At 49.9% G+C, this 24909-nt stretch overlaps 1 protein-coding gene across 1 annotated transcript in view; it reads left to right on the top strand.

Moving 5' to 3' along the window:
* The window catches only part of apbb1ip (amyloid beta (A4) precursor protein-binding, family B, member 1 interacting protein), a 254338-nt gene that overhangs the window by 205231 nt on the left and 24198 nt on the right, over positions 1–24909 (top strand). Inside the window, exons 9-12 of the mRNA XM_085987735.1 lie at positions 232–375; positions 776–886; positions 3132–3230; positions 23412–23526. Of these exons, the coding sequence (XP_085843861.1) occupies positions 232–375; positions 776–886; positions 3132–3230; positions 23412–23526 (469 nt within the window). The remainder of the gene's footprint in view (positions 1–231; positions 376–775; positions 887–3131; positions 3231–23411; positions 23527–24909) is intronic.

Genomic DNA, 24909 nt, shown 5'->3' with positions numbered 1-24909 from the left:
ACTGATTATTATGATAGCTTCAGGCATCCCAGTTTCCTGATCATATCATTTTGATAAACTTGACTACTCAGTTTCCCTGAGAATTGTAGTGCACTAAATAATCCCACTTTGAGCATCTGACCTGGCTGCAAGTCATGTTTATTAGCTTTATAAAAACGCTTTTACTCATAACAAGTGCTTTAGATGTTTAATGTTTCCCGTCACATAAACTAAATTTATCTGTGCACATAGGAATGTTTCTGTGGAACATCTGTCATTGTACCAGAGCTTGAAGGAGCCCTCTGTGTAAAAGAAGATGGAAAAAAGTCATGGAAACGTCGATACTTTCTCCTGCGAGCTTCTGGGATTTATTATGTTCCCAAAGGAAAAACTAAGGTCAGAAAATGTAAAGATGCATTTTTTGCTAAAAGAGGTTTAAACTAAAATAATGCTTAATGAAATATCTGAAGCCTTACTTCCAAACAGTCAGCGACGTTTACAGGCAAAATGTAAAACAATACATGACTCCCAGCAGAAACTCCCATGGCAAGAAAGGGCTCGTACTCAGTGAGTCCCATTAATAAAACACCATTAAAGGTGTTTGCACTACCCCCTAGTGGCAGTAGCACATTCTTGCAGACAGCCAAAACTTATCTTTCAACTAACTAATCAAGGATAAGAATTCCTCTGGTCACTATGGATAACAACATTGTAAATAAGTTTGTGAAGAGTTCCTCTGTTTAGTATTTTGAGCGACTTCGCAAACACATTCTAAATGATTTGACTTTTCCAACAGACATCTTGTGATCTGGTTTGTTTCATCCAATTTGAGAATGTCAATATTTACTACGGAAAGAATTGCAAAACAAAATACAAAGCACCGACCGATCACTGCTTTGTACTGAAGGTAAACCACGGCAACTATATTTAAAGCATTAGCTGCTTTTACTTTTCATTTTGTTAAGAATTGTTTTAATTATCAGTTCATCAGAAATTAAGAGTTAAAATTAAATTGTGAACTATGTATACTTGCAGCATTGATACTAAATCAGGATAGAGGGCATGGAGTCATCTCATAGCCATAGGACTATTGTAACTTGTGATACACCCGATTGGGAAATCCTTTGAGGCTGATAATTGGTACAAAAATTGGAAGAATGTTCCATTCACCAGCATTTCTTTCCCCTAAATGAGCATATACTGGGGTGATTTTAACCCTACTCGCTCAGCAGAAAACTGGCGGGTGGGCAGTTAAAATCGCCTGGGCTCTTACTTGTTCGAAAGCTGCCATGATCGCAACATCTGCAATTTTAACCTGCTCTCCTGAGCAGGCAGCTAGGACACCTGCCCGGAGCCAACAGGGTCCTTCTTTACATATGCGTGTTGTGACCCGATGACATCGTTGACACCGACTGTAATTTTAACTCAGGCCTGAGTGGGGAATCCACCTGGAGTTAAAATTGGGCCTCATTCCATCTTCAATTAAACTAAAATGCTACACATGCATTCTCAAAGCTCCAGATACCCTGTGGCCTTCCCAATCACAAGGTTTGGAGCAATCCCAGGCTGACAAAGTTTTATTAAAAACATCTATGTTTTTTAACATGGAATTTACCTCGCTTCCACTGGATTGGCCTGTAGTAGTCAATGTTCCATTCCCTGGAAGTAGCCATTTTAAATTCCATGGAATCATGACTGTTGTATATCGACCAGAATGCAGTCGGTGAAGCAACACCAGTGATGTGAAGTCATATTTCCATTTATCTCCTGCTTGTTGGCTAAACAATATATTTATTGCAATTCCTTTTTCTTTCAAGTCCGGTCAACCGTATTTGATTCATATACTCTTAAAAGGTCCTGTGTCATCAACCCAGCTATTTGAGATGTTCAGATCCCACTTCACTTTTGTAACAACCTGAAAAAATCTTTCCTGCTATCACATGTAGAGCTCATATTACACTGCATGATGACATTGTTGTTCAGTGATGATGCCATCATGTTGGACAATGTATTACATAGGATTACATAGGATATACGGCACAGAAACAGGCCATTCGGCCCAACCAGTCCATGCTGGTATTTATGCTCCACACAAGCCTCCTCCCGTCTTTCCACATCTAAATCTATCAGCATAACCCTCTATTCCCTTCTCCCTCATATGCTTGTCTAGCCTCCCCTTAAATGCATCGATACTATTCGCTTCAACCACTCCCTGTGGTAGCGAGTTCCACATTCTCACCACTCTCTGGGTAAAGAAGTTTCTTCTGAATTTCCTATTGGATTTTTTGGTGACTATCTTATATTGATGGCCTCTAGTTTTGCTCTTCCCCACAAGTGCAAAATTCTCTCTGTATCCACTCTATCAAAATTTTTCATAATTTTACAGACCTCTATTAGGTCACCCTTCAGCCTTCTTTTTTCAAGAGAAAAGAGACCCAGCCTGTTCATCCTTTCCTGACATGTATACCCTTGCATTTCTGGTATTATCTGTTTTCTTGCTTTCAAGCAAAATTTATACAGTGTGGAGGCTTTCTGTTAGAGGTCTACAGGGATCTTTAATCTGTCATCATTACGAGTAACAAAAGTAGTACAGTGGGATTATGTTATCCAGAAGGGATTTTGTTCAGATATATGTGTTTCCAGGTTATGTGGGAGGGATAAAGTGGATATTGCCACATCCTTCTACAATGCTTGACTGAAACTAAAATGGTCATAAACACATCCGAAAAGTAATGGTATTACGGTTGTTTCCTGACTGCCATGTATTACACAACTCCCAAGTATGCATACAAGTGTGTCCCCCTTCCCCAAGCAAAAGCCAGCAGAATTCAACAGCTGAATGCTTAATCACAGCTGACTAAGACAATTGAAGCTCCACCTTCATCCAGCAGCTCTTCTTCACTCACGGAATAAGCTTTGTTTTCCACTTTGTTTTATGTCTGCAAGATGCAAATTTGCCAGATTTGCCAAGTCTTTGTTCAAACAAAACCTGCGCAAGGAGAAAATATCTTTCACTTAGGTCAGATTATCCTAATGCCTCTCCACAAAACCTTGACCGAAATGTTTGTATGTAAAACCCTACAGTTCAATGCATAATACTTTTAAAAGATCAGAGAATAGCTCCAGTTTTGATGATCAATTTAATTTGCTAGCACCCCCAGATTCAGAAAGAGTCACAGTACATCAAGTACCTGTGCTGCGATGACCCGTGGACTCTACAACAGTGGGTAACTGGGATACGAATAGGAAAGGTGAGTGAAAAATGGAAATGTTGAAACTGTTACTGAAAGGAGATAATGAGAACATTAATCAATAAGCCTTAGCAGTCGTCCCCCACCCACAAACCTTATCTTCAAAACATTTTTACTTATATTTTGTTTGTAAGCCTACTTTTACTTTTTTTTCTCCTCTCTTTGGGCTATCCCTCTTCACCTCATTCCCTCACTGATGCGCTATCAATTCCTCATAAAAGACAGAGAGTTAATTAATAGGCTTTTATTAGCAAAAAACAGAGCATGCCTCTCGTGGTTGCCTGGTATCCAAAAGGGCAGGGGGCTGCAGAGCAGTCACCTTTATACCCGGGCATGTGGGTGGAGCCAGGAGCGGAGTCAGCTGAGGCATGCATAGGCACAACAGTGTGCAACAACAACAACAACAACAATAACAAACAGTGGTTTACCACATTCACCCCTTGTTTAAAATTGAGTCCGGCGGGGTGAAGTGTACTAAAAGTTCGTGTAAACTAAAAGTTCGTGTAATTAAGTCTATCCGGTGGCCTTGTATGCCGTCCTGATCGTCGTAGCAGTGGCGGTGATGGTGCAGCATCCAACGCCGAACCTGGCATCTCGTTGAGAGGTTGTGTAGTCAATGGCGGGTCCTGGGGCTGCGGCATGCCGTCTACAGGGATCGGGGTGTGGGTAGTGGTGGGTGGCGATGGTGGTGTCACAGGGGCACCCGAAGGTGCGAGGTCTCGTGTGGAGACTGCGTCCTCCCGCCCGTCCGGGTACGCTACGTAAGCATACTGGGGGTAGGCGTGGGTAGTGGTGGGTGGCGAAGGAAGTGTTTCGGGAGCACCCGAAGGTGCGAGGTCTCGTATGGAGACTGTGTCCTCCCGCCCGTCCGGGTACACCACGTAAGCATACTGCGGGTTGGCGTGGAGGAGGCTCACCCTCTTGACCAGGGGGTCCGTCTTATGGGACCTCACGTGCTTCCGCAGTAGGACGGGTCCTGGAGAAGTCAGCCATGTCGGTAACGAGATCCCCGATGTGGACTTCCTGGGGAAGGAGAACATTCTCTCATGAGGGGTGGCATTGGTGGCTGTACAGAGCAGTGACCGGATGGAATGGAGCGCTGCAGGGAGGACCTCCTGCCAGCGAGAGGTCGGAAGGCCCTTAGATTTCAAGTTTAAAAGGACTGCCTTCCAGACCGTCGCATTCTCTCTTTCCACCTGGCCATTCCCCCGGGGGTTGTAGCTGGTGGTCCTGCTTGTAGCAACACCTCTCGCGAGCAGGTACTGACGAAGTTCGTCGCTCATAAAGGATGAGCCCCTGTCGCTATGAATATAGCTAGGGAAACCGAACAAGGCGAAGAGGTCATTCAGACATTTAATGACCGTGGTACTGGTCATGTCTGAGCAAGGGATGGCAAACGGGAAACGGGAATACTCGTCAATTATATTGAGGAAGTACACATTGCGGTCAGAGGAGGGGAGGGGCCCTTTAAAATCGCCGCTCAGCCGCTTGAAGGGGCGCGTGGCTTTGATCAGGCTCGCTCTGTCAGGCCTATAAAAATACGGTTTGCACTCGGCACAGATTTGGCAGTTCCTGGTCAAGGCCCTGACCTCCTCGATGGAGTGGGGCAGGTTACGGGATTTGATGAAGTGAAAAAACCTGGTGACGCCCGGGTGGCAGAGGTCATTGTGGAGGGTCTTCAGTCTATCAACCTGCGCGTTGGCACATGTACCACGTGATAGGGCATCTGGGGGCTCATTGAGTTTCCCGGGCCGGTACAAGATATCGTAATTGTAGGTGGAGAGTTCGATTCTCCACCTCAAGATCTTGTCATTCTTGATTTTGCCCCTCTGCTTATTATTAAACATAAAAGCTACTGAACGCTGGTCAGTGAGCAGGGTAAATCGTTTTCCGGCCAGGTAATGCCTCCAATGTCGCACAGCTTCCACAATGGCCTGGGCCTCCTTTTCGACAGAGGAGTGTCGAATCTCGGGGCCCTGGAGGGTCCTTGAGAAAAAGGCCACGGGTCTCCCCGCCTGGTTAAGGGTTGCAGCTAGGGCAAAGTCGGATGCATCGCTCTCCACTTGGAAAGGGATGGACTCATCCACTGCGTGCATTGTGGCCTTCGCAATATCTCTTTTTATGAGAGTGAAGGCTGCACATGCCTCTGCTGTCAGGGGGAAGGAGGCGGACTTGATGAGGGGTCTGGCTTTGTCCGCATAGTTGGGCACCCACTGAGCATAGTACGAGAAAAACCCTAGGCATCTCTTCAGTGCTTTTTGGCAGTGGGGGAGGGGGAGCTCCATAAGGGGGCGCATTCTGTCGGGGTCGGGGCCGATGACTCCGTTCTCCACTACGCAGCCAAGAATGGCAAGGCGCGTGGTACGAAACATACATTTGTCCTTGTTGTATGTTAGATTCAGCCGCTGGGCCGTACGGAGGAACTTCTCTAGGTTAACATCATGGTCCTGCTGGTCGTGGCCGCAGATGGTGACGTTGTCTAGATAGGGGAAAGTGGCCTGGAGCGCGTTCTGGTCAACCATCTGGTCTCCCGTTGGAAGACTGAAACCCCGTTGGTGACGCCGAAGGGAACTCTGAGGAAGTGGTAGAGCCGACCGTCAGCTTCAAAAGCTGTGTACTGGCAGTCCTCAGCCCTGATGGGGAGCTGGTGGTATGCCGACTTCAGATCAATCGTCGAGAACACCCGGTATTGTGCTATCTGATTGACCATGTCAGATATGCGGGGGAGTGGGTATGCATCCAACTGGGTGTAGCGATTGATCGTCTGGCTGTAGTCAATAACTAGGCGCTGTTTTCCGCCAGTCTTCACCACCACCACTTGTGCTCGCCATGGGCTGGTGCTACTTTCAATAATCCCTTCCTTCAGGAGTCTCGCTACCTCGGATTTAATGAAGCTCCTATCCCCGGCACTGTAACGCCTGCTTTTGGTAGCGATGGGCTTACAGTCGCGGGTGAGGTTAGCGAACAAGAAGGGGGGGGAGACCTTAAGGGTGGAGAGGCTGCAAATGGTGCGCGGCGGGCGATTTAAAAGCTGCTGGCTGCAGACTGTGAGTGGGGGGAGGGGTCCGTCGTACGCTAATGTGACACTTTTAAGGTGGCACTGAAAATCCAACCCCAGTAGAACGGCAGCGCAGAGATGGGGCAGGACCAGAAGTTTAAAATTTTTGTATTCTGTGCCCCGTACTGAAAGGGTCACTACACAGTAGCCACTGACGTCCGCTGACTGGGCTTTGGAAGCCATAGAGATCCGATGGCGCGTCGGCAGGACCGGGAGAGAGTAACTGCGCACCGTGTCGGGGTGGATAAAGCTCTCCGTGCTCCCGCTGTCAAAAAGGCAGGTAGTGGCGCGGCCGTTTACCGTAATGTCCATCATGGACCTGGACAGTTGATGAGGGAGAGATTGGTCCAGCGTCACGGAGGCCAGCGTATGGTCAAGCGAGTCGATGTGGACGTCAGATGAGGCGGTGGTTGAGTCCGGGTCCCCCGTGATTGAAGTTGGAGGCATCCAAGATGGCGGACAAAATGGCGGCGCCCATGATCCCGATCCCCACGCGGCTGGGGGAGCCCAAGATGGCGGACAAGATGGCTGCCCCCACGGTTCGCACGCGGCGCTGCTGGCGTTAGCGGTTTTCCCTTTGCAGGCGCTGACATAGTGTCCTTTCTTCCCGCAGCCGGAGCAGGTAGCGTTTTTCGCCGGGCAGCGCACTCTGGGGTGTTTTGCCTGGCCACAAAAATAACATTTCTGTGCCTTGGACATCGCTGCAGCAGTTGGAGGTGGCGGTCCCATGACCCAAGGTTGCGGCGTCCACGGTGCGGAGCGGTTAGGGGAGAAAGCGTCCATATTCCTGTGGGCCGCGTCGAGCGAGAGCGCGAGGGACACTGCCTTTTTCAGGTCTATTTCTCCCTTCTCCAACAGTCTCTGCCGGGAGTAGTCGGATCTTAGACCCGCAACGAAAGCATCTCGGATCAGTCCCTCCGTGTGTGCTGCGGCTGATACTTCTTTGCAATCGCAGCCTTGGCCGAGTATCCGTAGTGCCCGTAGGAAAGCTTCCACCGATTCCCCGGGCTGCTGTCTGCGGGATCTTAAGAGGTGCCTGGCATAGACCGTATTTACCGGGCGTGCGTATTGCCCTTTAAGCAGATCGATAGCCGCCACGTAGGTCGTCGCGTCCTGGATTAGTGTATAAACTTGGTGGCTCACCTCTGAGGCCAGGATTTTCAGCTTGTTTTCGTCTAGGGTCACAGTTGAGGCTTCCAGGTAAGCCTCGAAGCAACGCAGCTATTGTGCGAATTTGGTAGCCGAACCCGCTTCTTGGGGGTCTAGGTCCAGGCATGTTGGTCTGAGGGTTCGCAGCAGCGCCTGCTGCTCAGCGTTTGGCGCCGTCGGTTGATGCAGCTCCTGCTGTTCAGCATTTGGATCCGACATTTTGTTTTGCTAATAAAATTGATGCGCTATCAATTCCTCATAAAAGACAGAGAGTTAATTAATAGGCTTTTATTAGCAAAGAACAGAGCATGCCTCTCGTGGTTGCCTGGTATCCAAAAGGGCAGGGGGCTGCAGAGCAGTCACCTTTATACCCGGGCATGTGGGTGGAGCCAGGGGCGGAGTCAGCTGAGGCATGCATAGGCACAATAGTGTGCAACAACAACAACAACAACAATAACAAACAGTGGTTTACCACACTCACTAAGAAGGTAGCTGAGAACCTGCTATTAAGCTACCATTAACACTGCTCGAGCCAGTTACCAAGAGTTATGTGGGAGCAGCCAGGGCTGACTTGTTATAATATTTATATTGCAGATACCCTAATGTTTAAATGTCATATAAAATTTAACGTAAGTGTCCCAGAGGAATAGATGTGTTTCATTTAATTTATTGAACCACACCCTCAATTCCATTACCACCACTATGTTGTCAGAATTTTACCTGACATCAGGTCCTGGATCAGTCAGAACTTACTCAGGTTGAACATCGGGAAAATCAAAACAATCTTACTCAGCTGCCACCAAAAACATCTGTACACTTGCTTCTGATTCCATTTCGCTCCCCAGCTCCATATTTGGGTTGAAGCAGACAGAGTCTAGTCTAGGAATTTTGTTCAACCCTGAGCTGAGCTTCAAAACGTCATATTCTATCGATCACCAAGTCTTCCACCTACACAACATTGCCCACCCTCAATCTTACATCATCCCCACCAGTGCCAAAACTCTTATCCACGCTCTTGTTACCTCAAGATTCAATTTGTCCAATGTACGTCTCAACATCCTCCCTATCTCCACCCTACACAAAGTCCTCCTGAGGTCCCCACCATCACAGAAGCCAGTCTTCAACCAATTCGATTCACTCCACGTGATATCAAGAAACGGCTGAGCGCACTAGATACAGCAAAGGCTATGGGTCCCGACAACATCCCAGCTGTCGTGCTGAAGACTTGTGCTCCAGAATTAGCGCGCCTCTAGCCAAGCTGTTCCAGTACAGCTACAACACTGGCATCTACCCGACAAAGTGAAAAATTGCCCAGGTATGTCCCGTCCACAAAAAGCAGGACAAATCCAACCCGCCCAATTACTGCCCCATCAGTCTATTCTCAATCATCAGCAAAGTGATGGAAGATGTCGGCAACAGTGCTATCAAGTGGCACTTATTCACCAATAACCTGCTCACCGATGCTCAGTTTGGGTTCTGCCAGGACCACTCAGCTCCAGAACTCATTACAGCCTTGGTCCAAACATGGATAAAAGGGCTGAATTCCAGACTACTCTTGACATCAAAGCAGCATTTGACCCAGTGTGGCATCAAGCAGCCCTAGTAAAATTGAAGTCAATGGGAATCGGGGGAAAACTCTCCACTAGCTGGAGTCGTACCTAGCACAAAGGAAGATGGTTGTAGTTGTTGGAGACCAATCATCACAGCACCAGGACATCGCTGCAGGAGTTTCTCAGGGCAGTGTGCTAGGCCCACCCATCTCTAGCTGCTTCATCAATGACCTGCCCTCCATCATAAGATCAAAAATGGGGATGTTCGCTGATGATTGCATGGTGTTCAGTTCTATTTGTATCTCCTCAGATAGTAAAGCAGTCCGTGCCCGCAAGCAGCAAGACCTGGACGACATTCAGGCTTGGGCTGATAAGTGGCAGGTAACATTCACGCCAAACAGTGCCAGGCAACGACAATCTCCAACAAGAGATAGTCTAACCACATCCCCTTTATATTCAACGGCATTATCATCGCCAAATCCCCTACCATCAACATCCTGGGGGTCACCATTGACCAGAAACTGAACTGGACCAGCCACACAAATACAGTGGCAACAAGAGCAGGTCAGAGGCTGGGTATTCTGGGGTGAGTGGCTCACCTCCTGACTCGCCAAAGCCTTTCCACCATCTACAAGGCACAAGTCAGGAGTGTGATGGAATACACTCCACTTGCCTGGATGAGTGCAGCTCCAACAACACCCAAGAAGCTCGACACCATCCAGGACAAAGTAGCCCGCTTGATTGGCACCCTATCCACCACCTTAAACATTCACTCCCTCCACCACCAGCACACCGTGGCTGTAGTGTGTACCATCTACAAGATGCACTGCAGCATTTCAGCAAGACTTCTTCGGCAACACCTCCCAAACCTGTGACCTCTACCGCCTAGATAGACAAGGTCAGCAGGCGCATGGGAACACCACCACCTGCAAGTTCCCCTTCAAGTCACACACCACCCTGACTTGGAATATATTGCCGATCCTTCATCGTCGCTGGGTCTAAATCCTGGAACTCCCTCCCTAACAGCACTGTGGGAGTACCTTCACCACACGGACTGCAGCAGTTCAAGAAGGCGGCTCACCACCACCTTCTCAAGGGCAATTACGGATGGGCCATAAATACTGGCCTTGTTAGTGACGCCCACATTCCATGAATGAATTAAAAAAAACTTGTGCAAAACTCTGTTGACTTCATCCTGCCTGCTCCAAGTCCCAGTCACCCATCACCTCTGTTCTCATCAACCTCCCAGCTGCTTGTGCCCCAATGCACTGAATTCAAAATCAAGTGCTTGTTTATGGCCTCATCCATCCCAACCTCCACAATCTTCTCCCACCCTATCACCCAGCCTATGACCTAGGATCCTTTGATTCTGCACTGCTGTACATCTACCCTCACCCACCCTCACCACCACCACTTTTTTTCTTTACCAGAGCCTTCAGACATCTTGGTTCTACTCTCTGGAACTCCCTCCATAAACTCTTTTGCTTTGCTAGTTCTCTCTCTACCGTTAAAAGCCCATACATTTGCTATTCTCCTCTATTCCTGCTCTCCTTTGTAATGTTTTTAAATATAAAAGGCATTATATAAATGAACATTCTGTTGTTGCTATTGTTGAACATTAGTTGGTTCTGGTGTTACAGGTAGACTACCTTTTATCCGAACTTCTGAAAACCGAAACCCTCTAAAAACCGAAGGTTTTTTCGTTCAGCGTAAGTCGTGCGCACGACATGACCAGAGTGGCGCACGACTTACGCTGAGCAGAGGGTTAGCGTAAGTCGTGCGCACGACCCCGACCCCCACCGACGACCCCGACCCCCCCGCCGACCCCGACCCCCGCCGACCCCCCGGCGGACCCCCCCGCCGACCCTGACTCCCGCCGACCCCCCGCGGACCCCCGCCAACCCCCCCGCCGACCGCCGACCCCCGCCGACCCTGACCCCCGCCGACCCACCCCCGACAAATTTGCCAGTCTTATAAAATACCTTCCGAAATCCGAAATCCGAAATTTTCCGAAAACCGAAACACGGCTGGTCCCGAGGTTTTCGGATAAAGGATAGTCTACCTGTAATGACATTGTTAGTGAAATACTCCATGCAGATTAAAATGTACACAATAGAATGATGAGTTACCAAGGAAATTAATGGCATTGCATTCAGTGCTTACAGACCTTAGTGACCAATAAAGAAAGCAGAGGGTTGATTTTAACTCAGCTCGTTCAGTGGAAATGGACGAATGCAGAGGTAAAAATCATTGTGCACCACTTACCGCCCTGTGACCACTCTGCTGCCATATCTACTGGTACCTGCTGCTGTGCGGACCAGGAGTTCACCTGAGTCAGGCAGGAGAATGTTTACTGTATGACAATCAGGGGCCTGGGATCTACGTACCAACCCAATGCAATTTAGAGGGACAACTGGGGGGAATGTGGTGAAGAGAAAGAGGCCCCAAAAATGTAAGTAAATAATTATTTTTGTGGGGACAGGAGAAGCAAGAGTTTTTCTGAGCTGCAGAAGAATAATGTGGGCCGATGCCACCCTAGACTCCCCCCGCCAAGATTGTCCCTGCCCCCCTGCTTGCCATATGGGCTGGCATCCAACCGCTCAGTTCGAGGCCCGCAGCTCGCCAGCAACATGGCAATGATGCTTTCCGCGAGCAGGAACAGGCAGGCATACCACCCACATCTTCCATGCCTGGAGGTAAAATTTACCCTATGTTTCTAACCACACTTGCACTTACACATACACATTGAAATGAACTATCCTCTGCTTAAAGGAGGAGAACATTCTGTGGGTAAGTACCCGGAATGTAAACTCTTTCCCTGTACATGTGTCCCCTTTAAGTACTCATTTTTATTACATGCTTGACTGGAAAACTGCAACTGAACTTTTTCTCTGAAAATCCAGTTGAGGTACATTATCTGCAGGCAGAAGGCATAAAGGGAGTCCTTGCTATTAATTGTTCCCTTTTTAACCCTCGACTGCCAACAGGTCAGGGAAATGTTTGTTTTCCTGGGATGGACTGTGCTTCTTAAGTTTTAGCACACTATTGTAGGAACGTGGGTTCCTAACCAAAAGACTGAGTTCTACTCAGGCGATCAAACAAAATGAACTTTAATGAAACAAACAGGCTTGAACAAGAAACTGCAGGATAACATCGAATGTAGGTCTGCTCTCTCTGGAGGCTCCACGAGGACTACCCCTGCAGTCCTGTGGCTGACGTCATGACATCATCACGTTTTCCCGCCAGTGGGGGATCACGTGATGAACGGCGTGACGTCATCACATTTTAGCCGCGCTGTTAAAGCAACCACACTCTGTACAGTTAAACAGCATAAATAAAGATACAGACTCAGACTGTAGCTAACATGTTGTTAAAGGAATTATGTACAAACGATCTGAGTCCTTTGGTGGCTCTGCCACATGCGCCCCCCCAGAATTGTCTTTAACAGCAAAAGTGAGACGTCGAGAAGGCTTGACCAGTCTGTCCGAGTGACTTCGGTAACCTTGCAGAGGAAGCTGATGGACGGTGGTCGAGCTGGCGGGCGGTTGTGGTTGAGCTGGCGCAGCGAGTGTGGTCGAGTTGGCGGGCGGCTGTGGTTGATCTGGCATAGCGGCTGCGGGTGGTCAGCCACGCTTCGGCAGTTGAGCGACGACGACTGGGCGGTCCAGGTCCAAGTGAGCCGGCTTCAATCGGTCCACCGAAATGTGATCCGGCTTTCCTCCGATGTCGACCGAAAAGGATTTGTCTCCTGATTCGATGATGCGGAAAGGACCAGTGCAAGGGGGCTTGAGCGGATCCCGGTGAGCGTCGTGGCGGATAAATACGTACTCAGCATTCTTCAGCTCTGCTGGCACGTGGGAGCTCTGTAAGCCGTGATTTGATGTAGGCACCGGAGCGAAGCATCTGGCCGCTTTCTGGTGGCTGACGAGTTGCTGGGAGGCGGACCATGGCTCTGTGGGAGAAGGGAGGAAATCCCCTGGTACTCGGAGAGGCTGGCCATAAACGAGTTTGGCTGAGGACGATTGCAGGTCTTCTTTGGGCGCCGTACGAAGACCCAAAAGGACCCATGAAAGTCTGTCCACCCATCCTGCACCTTGAAGACTGGCCCAAAGGGCGGCTTTAAGTGACCTGTGGAATCGCTCGCAAAGGCCGTTCGCCTGTGGATGATAGGCAGTGGTGCGATGAAGTTTGGTGCCGAGCCCCTGAGCTACAGCGTTCCAGAGCTCCGAGGAAAATTGTGGCCCACGGTCGGAAGAGATGTCCGCCGGTACCCCGAAACGGGCAACCCAACAGGAGATGAAAGCTCTAGCGACGTCTGCCGAAGTGGTGGAAACCAAAGGAATTGCCTCTGGCCACCTAGTGGTGCAGTCCACCATGGTGAGGAGATGCGTATAACCATGAGAAGGCGGAAGTGGCCCCACAAGGTCCACATGCACGTGGTCGAAACGACGCTCTGGAACAGCGAACGTAGCCACTGGAGCTTTAACATGACGCTGGACCTTGGCCTTCTGGCAGACCACGCAGGTGTTGGCCCAGTCACGGACATCGAGGTGCATACCCTTCCAGACGAACTTCGCCGACATTAGCTGTTGTGAAGCCTTCATACGAGGGTGCGACAACCCGCGTATGGCATCAAACACCTTCCGGCGCCATGCGACTGGCACGATAGGTCGGGGAACGCCCATGGAGACGTCGCAAAGGAGCGTGGCGCCTGCGGCCTGGAAACTGACGTCGGTTGCTTGGAAACTAGAGGGGACGGTTCTGTATGATTGGACCTCTGGGTCCGAGGCCTGATCTGCAGCCATGAGGGCGTAGTCAATCCCCAGGTGAACTGCATGGACCGTCGCACGGGAGAGGCAATCCGCCACCAGGTTGCCCTTACCAGACACATGTTGAATGTCCGTGGTAAATTCAGAAATAAACGTCAGGTGACGTTGTTGACGAGTGGACCACGGTTCGGCGGTCTTGGCCATGGCGAACGTGAGAGGCTTGTGGTCGACAAAAGCCGTGAAGGGACGTCCTTCCAATAAGAACCGGAAATGGCGAATGGCTAGGAAAAGGGCCAGTAACTCCCGATCGAAGGTGCTGTATTTTTTTTCATTTTTCCGTAGTTGACGGCTGAAAAACGCCAGCGGTTGCCACGTGCCGTTCACCCACTGTTCCTGCACTGCGCCGATGACGTAGTCTGACGCGTCTGTGGTAAGGGCGATGGTGGCACCTGGAAGTGGGTGCGCCAGCATGGTTGCGTTGGCCAAAGCGCTCTTGGTGTTGACGAACGCCTGGTCCATCTCAGCCGTCCAGCTGATTGGATCCTTACCAGACTTGCCCTTGAGGGCCCCGTACAAAGGTTGCATTAACTGAGCCGCCTTAGGGACGAATCGGTGATAGAAGTTGACCATCCCCAGGAACTCTTGCAGGGCCTTGACGGTTGGCGGGCGCGGGAAAGAGGTAACAGCTTCCACCTTCACCAGTAAGGGGACGGCGCCGTCTAATGTTATGCGGTGTCCCAAGAAATCGATCCGCTGCAGGCCGAACTGGCACTTGGCCGGGTTGATGATTAAACCGTGATGGCTGAGGCGTGTAAAGGGTACGCAAATGGGAGATGTGCTCTTCCTTGCTGGCGCTGGTGATGAGAATGTCGTCAAGGTAGACGAAGATGAAGTTTAGGTCTCGGAGCACGGAGTCCATTAAGTGCTGGAAAGCCTGTGCCACGTTCTTCAAGCCAAACGGCATCCGCAGGAACTCAAAGAGGCCGAAAGGGGTGATGACTGCGGTTTTCGGGATATCTTGCGGGTGCACGGGAACCTGGTGATACTTCTGAACGAGGTCGACTTTAGAAAAGATAGAATTTCCCGCTAAATGGGCCGAGAAATCCTGAATATGCGGGATCAGGTACCGATCAGGAGTAGTGGCGTCGTTCAGGCGTCGGTAGTCACCGCATGGCCGCCAGCCGCCGCCCGGTTTCGGAACAATGTAGAGAGGCAAAGACCAGGGACTATTCGACCGGCGAATAATCCCAAGCTGCTCCATCGTGTCGAACTCCGCTTTCGCAGCCGCGAGCTTGCCGGGTTCGAGCCTTCTAGCCCGTGCATAAACTGGGGAGCCAGTAGTGGTGATATGATGTTCAACACTATGCTTCATGGCCGAGGAGGAGAAAGTGGGCCTTGTCAGCTCCGGAAACTCTCCGAGGAGCCGAGTGAAGTCATCCGGAGAAGGGAAAGCGCAGGCGATAGAGCGCACCACGGTAGTACCGTGGTAGCACGGAATCGAGTGGAAGGTGGCCGCGTTGATCAACCGGTGGTGCCGGACATTGATGAGGAGGCCGTTGGCACACAGAAAATCTGCCCCTAGGATGGCCTGCGAGACTGTGGCCGTGACGAATTCCCAATGGAAGCGCTGACCGCCGAAACAGACTTGGACCCGCCGCTTTCGGAAAGTTCGAATTGCTGCGCCATTAGCCGCCATGAAGGAAAAACCATGGTTCCCAGCTTGCACATCGAGATTCGACGCAGGTAGAATGCTACACTGCGCCCCGGTGTCACAAAGGAAACGTCGACCCAATAGAGAATCAGTGATGTAAAGAAGTTTCCTCGTAGATCCGACGGCCGTCGCAACCGCGGAGTGCCCGTTAGACCCGGTCCTCCTTCGCCAAGAACGCTGCAGGAGCTTTGGTTTATTTGGGGCGAAAAACTGCAGGGAGAGCGGCAGCGTCGTGCTTTCGCGCCAAAACGGGCGTGGTAGGAGCACCAGCCCGCTGCAAGAGGAGCTGGAGCCGCGTCTGTGGGAGATGGGCGCCTCGTGGCCGCGCAGCACTGCTGGGTTACTGTGAAAATTTTATCTGCTTCGGCAGCAAGCTCGGCGCAGTCTGTAATCTCGGATCTGGCTAGGGCAGCCTGCACCTGTTCCGGCAATTGGCAGAGGAATAGCTCCCGGAAGAGGAAGCATTCCGGTTCGGCACCCAAGAGCGTGAGCATTTGGCTCATGAGTTCAGACGGTTTGGAGTCCCTGAGGCCAGGCATCGTGAGGAGCCAGCGAGCGCGTTCTGACTTCGAGAGCCCGAAGACCTGTAGCAACCGCGCCTTTATCGTATCATACTTGCTGTCAGTAGGAGGACTACCGAGGAGGCTGACGATCCGCGAGGCAGTTGCGCTATCGAGGGCGGAGACCACGTAGTAATAACGGGTCTGATCCGCGACGATGTTCCTGATGGCGAACTGGGCTTCAGCCTGGATAAACCAGGCGTCTGGTTGTTGCTCCCAGAACTGTGGCAGTTTCAGAGTCACGGCGTTCGTGTCCATGCTGAAGATCTTCCGCGAAAACTGTTCACGAAAGTCGGGGTCACCAATGTAGAAACGTGGGTTCCTAACTAAAAGACTGAGTTCTACTCAGGCGATCAAACAAAATGAACTTTAATGAAACAAACAGGCTTGAACAAGAAACTGCAGGATAACATCAAATGTAGGTCTGCTCTCTCTGGAGGCTCCACGAGGACTACCCCTGCAGTCCTGTGGCTGACGTCATGACATCATCACGTTTTCCCGCCAGTGGGGGATCACGTGATGAACGGCGTGACATCATCACGTTTTAGCCGCGCTGTTAAAGCAACCACACTCTGTACAGTTAAACAGCATAAATAAAGATACAGACTCAGACTGTAGCTAACATGTTGTTAAAGGAATTACGTACAAACGATCTGAGTCCTTTGGTGGCTCCGCCACACTATCACACTGAAATAAACATGTATAAAGCTTCTCAGTGTCAGGAGTAGTTTATTACCGTGACAGTAACCCTGTGGAATTAAAATCAACACTTAGGCCTAGAAATTCAGTTGTTAGCACCAGCCGCTAGTGCCTTAGGAGGAGGAGAAGTGGGGCGCGAAGCGGCTAGCGCCTGGGCACGGCGCGATCTGCGCCTCTCGCGAACTTCAGTCAAGATTTAGCGGCGGCGCAAAACCGCAGCGCCCGCTCAGCTGCGCACGCAGATCCTGACGTCATTTCATGGTGTAACGCCCTTGGTGCGCCCTGAACCAGAACATCAGTGGCGCCCCCCTTCTGTGTGCCTGGCGCCCCCAGCGACTGGTTGAGGGGAACGGTTCCCAGTCGCTGCGGGGCGCGGGGGGCGCTATTTAAAGGGAACTCTTCCTGCATTGTTTGTGGCAGCCATTTTGTTCCACTCCTTCTGTGTGAGTGTGAGATATTTGGAGAGGGACAAAGGGAGAGAGCTTTCTGCTTTGACTCAGCGCTCGCACAGGTACTTCTGGCTTCAGGCCAGAGCTTTGCAGTTGGATTTAACTTTCAGTGCCATAGCCTTGAGTCGTCACATATAATGGGGGCTGCAATGGGTGGAAACGTTGGCTTTCCGCATTGCATTCAAAGGGCTCAGAGACGTCGAGAGAGAGTGTCAGTCATGGCCAGACGGAGAAGGGCCAACAGGCGTCGGCACAGGAGGCCTTACCCACCCAGGGTATACCGCCAGCAGTTCTCATATCTCAACATGTCTGAGGAGCAGTGTGTTCGGAGGCTGTGATTCAGAAGGGAGGTGGTCACTGAGATCTGCCACCTGCCTCAGAGAGATCTGCAGCCACAGCTGAGGAGCAGGACGTCTCTGTCGGTGGCAGTGAAGGTGACGGTGGCTCTCAACTTCTACACCACCGGCTTCTTCCAATCCGCTACTGGCGACATTGCCAATATCTCCCAGTTCGCGGTACATTGCCTCATCCACCAGGTGACGAATGCCCTCTTCAGAAGGAGACGTCAGTACATCTCCTTCCCCATGACCCTGGATAAGCAGCAAGAGTGTGCAATGGGATTTGCAAGAATAGCGGGCTTCCCCATGGTCCAGGGCGCCATTGACTGCACGCATGTGGCTTTGCCGGCACCTCTACAGAATGCCGAGGATTACCGCAACCGGAAGGGCTACCATTCGCTCAACGTCCAGTTGGTGTGTGACCACAGGCAGCTCATGCTAGCTGTCAATGCCCGCTTTCCAGGTAGCAGCCACAATGCCTTCATCCTGCGCCAGACTTCTGTGGCAGACATTTTCAAAGCCCCGGCTCACCCAAGGGGCTGGCTTCTCGGGGACAAGTGCTATCCTTTGTGCACCTGGCTGATGACCCCACTCCGTGTGCCCAGCACCCCTGCTGAAGAACGATACAATGGCAGCCTTCAAGCTACCAGGAACATTATTGAGCACACAATCGGCGTGCTCAAGCAACGGTTCCGCTGTCTGGACCATTCCGGAGGAGCCCTACAGTACTCGCCTGAGCAAGTCTCCCATTTCGTTGTAGTGTGCTGCATGCTGCACAACCTGGCTATCCTCAGGACTCAGCCACTGCCAGCAGACATTGGAGGACCACCAGAGGAGGAGGAGGAGGAGGAGGAGCACCAAGACGGAAGGGAGGCACAAAGTGCAAAGGCCGTCCGTCGGCGGATTATTGCAACTCGGTTCTAGGCCCCCTCTCGGGGAATGGCTTGTGCCAATGAAAGAACATGAATGGAGCCGCTCCGCAAACCCTCAGCCAGTCAAGGCAACAAATAGTTCAAAGTGCAAACATGGACAATCTGAATAAAGAAAATTTTTTATTTTACAAACTCTGTGCCCTTCCCGCATGACAAACAAATTCTGAGAAACCCCCCAAAAAACAGTCAGACACATAAGTGGCTCTCACAACCTTGAGAAAATGAAAAAAACAGTTAAACAAAAATGACCATGATCCTCGGCCTTCATTTAAAAAACAAACACAACATTGTCGGCCTTCATATAAAAAACAAACACAATATTGTCGGCCTTCATATAAAAAACAAACACAACATTCTCAGCCTTCATATATAAAAAAAACATTTTGCCACACCTTCTACTTTTTCGCCTGCGAGGGTGATCCGCCTCGCTTCCACGAGTGGCCCCTTCCCGCCCTGCAGCTCCTCCTCAACGGGACCCCAGTGGCTGCAGCAAGTCTGGGGAAAGGCTGCTGAAGGTGAGATGGTGAGACGGTGAGACGGCAGATGCCCTTGGGGGACGGCCTGGACCAGCTCTGGGCCTGGAGGGCCCGGCTGCTGACTGCTCCAACTCTGCTTGGGCGGCAGCAGTCTGTCCTATGGGTGGTGGCAACTGCAGTGGAGGAGTGACAGTGTTGGCTGCAGGAATGCTGCCAACCTGACAGAGCACAGGCACTCCCTGGTCGGCTGATACACTGGCACTCGCACGGGCCAGCACTGAAGCATGCGCCGCAATCTGCTGAAGCACAGACTGCTGGGCCGCTGCGGTGCAGCGAGGGCCCCGGCGATGCCTGGCCAATCCAACGAGGGTGGCAGCAGTTAGTGCCCGTGTGGCCCTGATCTGTGTCTGCATCAGACCAGCCAGTGAATGCACAGCACGACTGAGCACTTGGCTGGAAGCCGCCTGTGATGCCGCGAAGTCCTGCAGACTCCTGGCCTGTGCTGCCCCGAATTCCTGAACACTCCTTGCCAGTGACTCTATGGAGTTCAGCATCCTTGCCACTGCAGCCATGAGCTCAGTGTGTCTGCGCTCAGCCTGGGCGCCCATTTCACCAAGGAGCCGCACCTCCTCTGCGCTCACTGTAGCAGGACTGGAGGCCGCACTCACCCTCCGGGGAGAAGGCCGCCAAGCTTCCCCACCCCTCCTGCGTTGCTGCAGCCTGCTGGGCCCTGGAGCTTCACCCTCATCAGACCCTTCCCCCCTGCTCCCCTCCAGGGAAGACATGTCCCCATCATGGCCATGGGCTGCCTCAGTTGAGGGTGGCACTGATGGGCCGGCTTCCTCTTCCTCCTCCTCGAAATCTGAATCAGACACAGTGCCAGCTTGAGGGCCCGCCTCCTCACCTGGCGAATCAGCATCTGAAAGCAGGGAGGCACAACAGTTGCTTTAGAGTGAGGACAGGGTGGCAGCGAGGGAGGCATGAGTGCTGCAATGCACTGCATTGGTTCGAGAGTGGCAAAGGATGCTGGTGTGAGGTACAAGTGGAAAGAGAGAGGTCAAAAAGGTGATGACCTTACCATTGCTGTCCAGAACGGGGTCGGCATCTCCACTGGCGACGGGGCCAATCAGCTGGCCTCCCATAATCCGCTCCACTCACTGCTCCAGGTTGGTGAGCTCTTTCAGGTCAGGACGGCCTCCCCCGGTCCATCGCTGCTGCCTGCGATTGTGGGCCAGCTTGCCCTGCAAGAGAAAGGACGCCCTCTAAGTACACTGTCAAGCCCTGATCTTGCCTGCACTGCCTCCCATGGTGGAATAGCCCTGACTGTGTAAAGTGCTGATCTTGCCTGCACTGCCTCCCATGGTGGAATAGCCCTGACAGTGTGTAAAGTGCTGAATGTGCAAGTGATTTTCATGAGAGTCCCATAGCTGTTGGATGAGGGCTGGGCATTGGGGCTTTCAGGTCCCTTTGGCCATAAAGTGAGGTGCACATGCAGGGATGAAGAGGATATTGGAAAGGGTACTCACCCTGACAACCCGAGTGAGGTCGTTGAACTTTTTTCTGCATTGCACTGGAGTCCTGGCAACCATGCTGTTGGAGGTCACCCTGTTTGCCACCTCCCTCCAGGCTTTTCGATACTCACTGGGCAGCGGCCTCCTGCCACTATCAGGGAAGAGGACAGGTCGCCTGCGCTCCACTGCGCCAACCAGTAGCTTCAGGGCACCCTCGCTGAAGCGCTGCACTCGCTCCCTAGCCTTCTCCATAGTCCTGGGCGTTGAAGTGTTGAAGCAGCTATGTTCAGGCCTTGATTCAGGGCTGCAGTGTGCAGGGCGTGGCAGCAAAACAAATCGAGCCTCCCCCTTTAAGAGCTGACCGGCGCCAGCGTGTCTGCCTTCAAGCAGCAACTCGCCGCACCTGTGCTGCACCCGCCCTCGGTGGTAGCGCCTCGGCTCGCCGGCTTAGCGCCTTATGATAGTTGTGCACCGCCTGCTTTAGCGCAGCAGCAACCTCTTGGGGCGATGCAACTCAATTTCGGCGAAGGTGGCGCTAAGTTGCGCCGGTCGCTAAATTTAGTGAACGCCCGGCTGTAGCGCCCCAAACGTGGCGATACTGAATTTCTAGGCCTTAGTTTTGCAAAACAACAACAGAAAATGCTGGAAAAACTCAGCAGGCCAGGCAACATCCGTGGAGAGAGAAATAGAGTCAACGTTTCGAGTCAAACTCTTTGTCAAGACTGGAAAGGCACAGGAAATGAAATAGATTGAGAGGCCAGGCTGGGAGAGAACAAAAGAGAAGAGACATTAAGAGGTATTCAAAACGAGACGAGATGGTGATAGGACTAGTGGAGACAAAAGACGGCTCTAGATTAGGCGTGAAATGTTCTGGCAGAATGAGAGACAGCTGCCATGTGGGAGAGAGGAAAAAAAAGATGGGGGGGGGAAAGGGCCAAAACAAAGGTGGGGATAAAAAATAAGTAAAAATGTAATGGGGGCCGAGGTTATGATCTGAAATTGTTGAACTCGATATTGAGTCCGGAAGGCTGTAAAGTGCCTAATTGGAAGATGAGGTGCTGTTCCTCGAGTTTACGCTGAGCTTCTGTAGAACAATGCAAGAGACCGAGGACAGTGAGGTCCGAGTGGGAATGGGGCGGTGAATTGAAATGACAGGCAACCGGAAGCTCAGGGTCACCCTTACGGACTGAACGGAGGTGTTCCGCAAAGCGGTCACCCAATCTGCGCCCTGGACAAGTATTCTGCTGTCATACTGGAAGAGTAAACTTACTTTCCAGAAACTTACTAGATTCTGGTTCACAGTAAAATTGAGCTAGGATTTGGAACAGGAATTTATAATTTAATTTTCCAGTCTCTAAAATGAGTGCCTCCTTCATTAATATTTGGTGTGGGTGTCTTGGACTTGTGCCATTATTGCAGCCAATGGTAAAGACACTGAGATTTTGTTTCTCTTAAACTTTGCAGGTCATAGTTTTAGTAGTGCAGCCATCTAACTCCAAAGCTAAAAAAAAATTTGTATTTAAAATTCTCAAGAAAGGGATTCTTTGTTTTACAAAATATTATTTCCATGTACCTAATTTTATATTATAAACAGGTGGTGCAGTCCTATGCTTTTACCGCCCCTTCTTTCCTGATGTTAAGCATTGAAAATAGAGATGGCTGAAGTCAAAGTAATATATCAAAATGGAAGCATTACTTAAATTGCCACTTTGCTATCCGAAATGCCAAAACAAGTGCATCTCATAGAATGGTTACAGTGCAGAAAGAGGTAATTCGGCCCGTCGAGCCCATGCTGGCTCTCTGCAAGAGCACTTCAGCTAGTCCCACTCCCCCACCCTTTCCCTTTAGCCCTGCAAATTTTTTCCTTCAGGTACTTTATCCAATTCCCTTTTGAAAGCCATGATTGAATCTGCCTCCACAACCCTCTCAGGCAGTGCATTCCAGATCATAACCATTCGCTGCATAAAAAAGTTTTTCCTCATGTCGCCTTTGGTTCTTCTGCCAATCACCTTAAATCCGTGTCCTCTGGTTCTTGACCGTTCTGCCAATGTGAACAGTTTTTCTCTATCTACTCTGTCTAGACCCCTCATGATTTTGAACACCTCTATCAAATCTCCTCTCAACATTCTCTGCTCTAAGGAGAACAACCCCAACTTCTCCAGTCTATCCACATAACTGAAGTCCCTCATCCCGCTCTGCTTATGTCTTAGTGAGTAAAGACACTGTGTGGTGTAATACAAAGCAGTTACAGACCAGCAGGTCCCAGATTCAATTCGGAATCTGTGGTGAGTCAGCTATCTCAACTGTGACACTACAGTCGTCTTCAGTGCTGCTGAACCAGGGAGGGGGAAATTAACCAGAATCCCCTCTTCTAATCACTATCCAGTTACCCCTGGAAAGTAGATGCTGGGTGAGGGAAGGATTGGGCTTGACTGTGAGGCTCTGTGTGATCAAATAGCTGACCAATGTTCACTATCAAGGCCCCCCAAAGTCAATTCTTTCAGAAGTGAAGTGGAGAAGAAAAAAAACTGAACAAAAATTGGCACGTAAAAATAGTTTGCATCAAATTTCACTGCAGAATTTTTGCATTGTATCTTGGCTATCCAGACTGATGGTTTATTAACAATCAACTTATTATCAAGCTTTTACCCAAACCATATCATTCCATTATGTGCAGTCTAGTCCATCCTTTTTCCGTAGGATAATCATAACTGGGCAGTCTCATTTTAATATTTTTTACCTTTTTGAATAGTTTAATATAAAAAAAATTCCAACACATCTATCTTGTTGGAACACAATAATTCTGTCAGCCTTCCTTGTAGACTAGAAAAATCTGACTTAACCGACCTCACCTATACAATAAAATGGACAAACTCCTATCAAAGATTAACATTAGTTTACTAGGACTGACAATCTACTTGATGAGCGTGTTCTCTCACTGGATCATGGAGGATAACAAATTCTCTTTTCTGTTTTTAGTACAGTAAGACATTGTATGACAATTACAAAGTGGCAGTGCAAAGGGCTGGTCTGGCATCAAGATGGGCGAATTTATCAACTGTGGAAACTATCAATACCACAAGCACCATTCCAGGTATACGCATGCTTTTGTTTCGTTTCCAGACTCTTTTTTTATAACACTGCATTGATATTGAAGAAAGCAGATATTTAAATAATATTTAATGGTCTCAATTTTTTTGTGATTTAGTTAATTTTTAGGAACAGAAAAAGGTCACCAGTCTCATTTTCACACACAGACCCCCAACGACCAAATCTCTTAGTCCCTTTTCTGTTCAGAATAAAAGGAACTTGCATTTCTATAGCACGTTGTTAACATCCTCAGGACATCCTTAAGTGCTTCACGGTCAATTTGTTGCTTTTCAAGTCCAGTCACTGTAGTTAATAAGAAAACTAAGCATGGTCCCACAAACACCATGACTACCCCGTTAATCTGTTTTTGTTGGTTGAGGGTGGAATACAATATCATGGAATTCTTTACAAGTTCCCCTCCAAGCCACACACCATCCTGACTTGGACCTGTATCGCCGTTCCTTCACTGTTGCTGGGCCAAAATCCTGGATCTCCCTTCCTAACAGCATTGTGGGTGTACCTACACCATATGGACTGCAGTGGTTCAAGAAGGTGGCTCACCACCATCTTCTCAAGGGCAATTAGGGATGGGCACTAAATGCAGGCCTAGCCAGCCAGCGACGCCCACATCCCATCAATGAATTAAAAAAAAATCCAACATTTTATATAGGCAGCTATGGCCTCAGTCCAACATCTCATCTGAAATACCTCTCAGTAAGCACTAAAGGGTCAACTTAGAATAGCTGCTTAAGTCCTGGAGTAAGGCTTGAATCTTCGGCTCTAGAAGCAAAAGTGCTACCAACTGAGCCAAACCGATATTTAGCTAATGTGATCATCTCATTGTCCATTGAACCCATGTATAATGTTTGCTTCAATCACCTTTTCCTAGTAATTTATTCCATGACTGTGTTATCCTATTGGTGAAAAAGTTCCACCAGACTTTTCTTACAACTTAGTTTAATTTTTCACTAGTGTCCCCTGGTATTTGAACCATTTGCCATAGTGAACAATTTGCCTGGGTCAATTTTGTCAATTCTATTTCATAATCTGGAAAACATTGATTAACTCACCTCTATACAAAAGGAGACAACCCCAACTTACTTAAGTTTTACTCACATCTCAAATTCCTAATATTTGGAATTTGGATTTTTGCAGTCAAGATCAATCATTGAAAGTACATATTTTGTGTACTCACAGCATTGACTACTGGCAATGTGAGGCCAAAGCTGAAAGGGATGCTTAGTTGTTTGCAGGACTGCTTTGTGTTGGGGGAAGGGCAGGGGAGAAGTGGCTTTTGCATGTGGCTGTTCGATGGGTGGACTGGTGGACCCTAAGTGAACCTCGCAATAATGAGGGCATCCTGGCCATCCCGGGCAGCAATGTGCGC

Source organism: Somniosus microcephalus, chromosome 5 (genome assembly GCF_052327205.1).
Source record: "Somniosus microcephalus isolate GS21.2 chromosome 5, FLI_Smic_1.0, whole genome shotgun sequence".
Lineage (NCBI taxonomy): Eukaryota > Metazoa > Chordata > Chondrichthyes > Squaliformes > Somniosidae > Somniosus > Somniosus microcephalus.
This window is presented reverse-complemented; position numbering and strand designations above follow the sequence as displayed.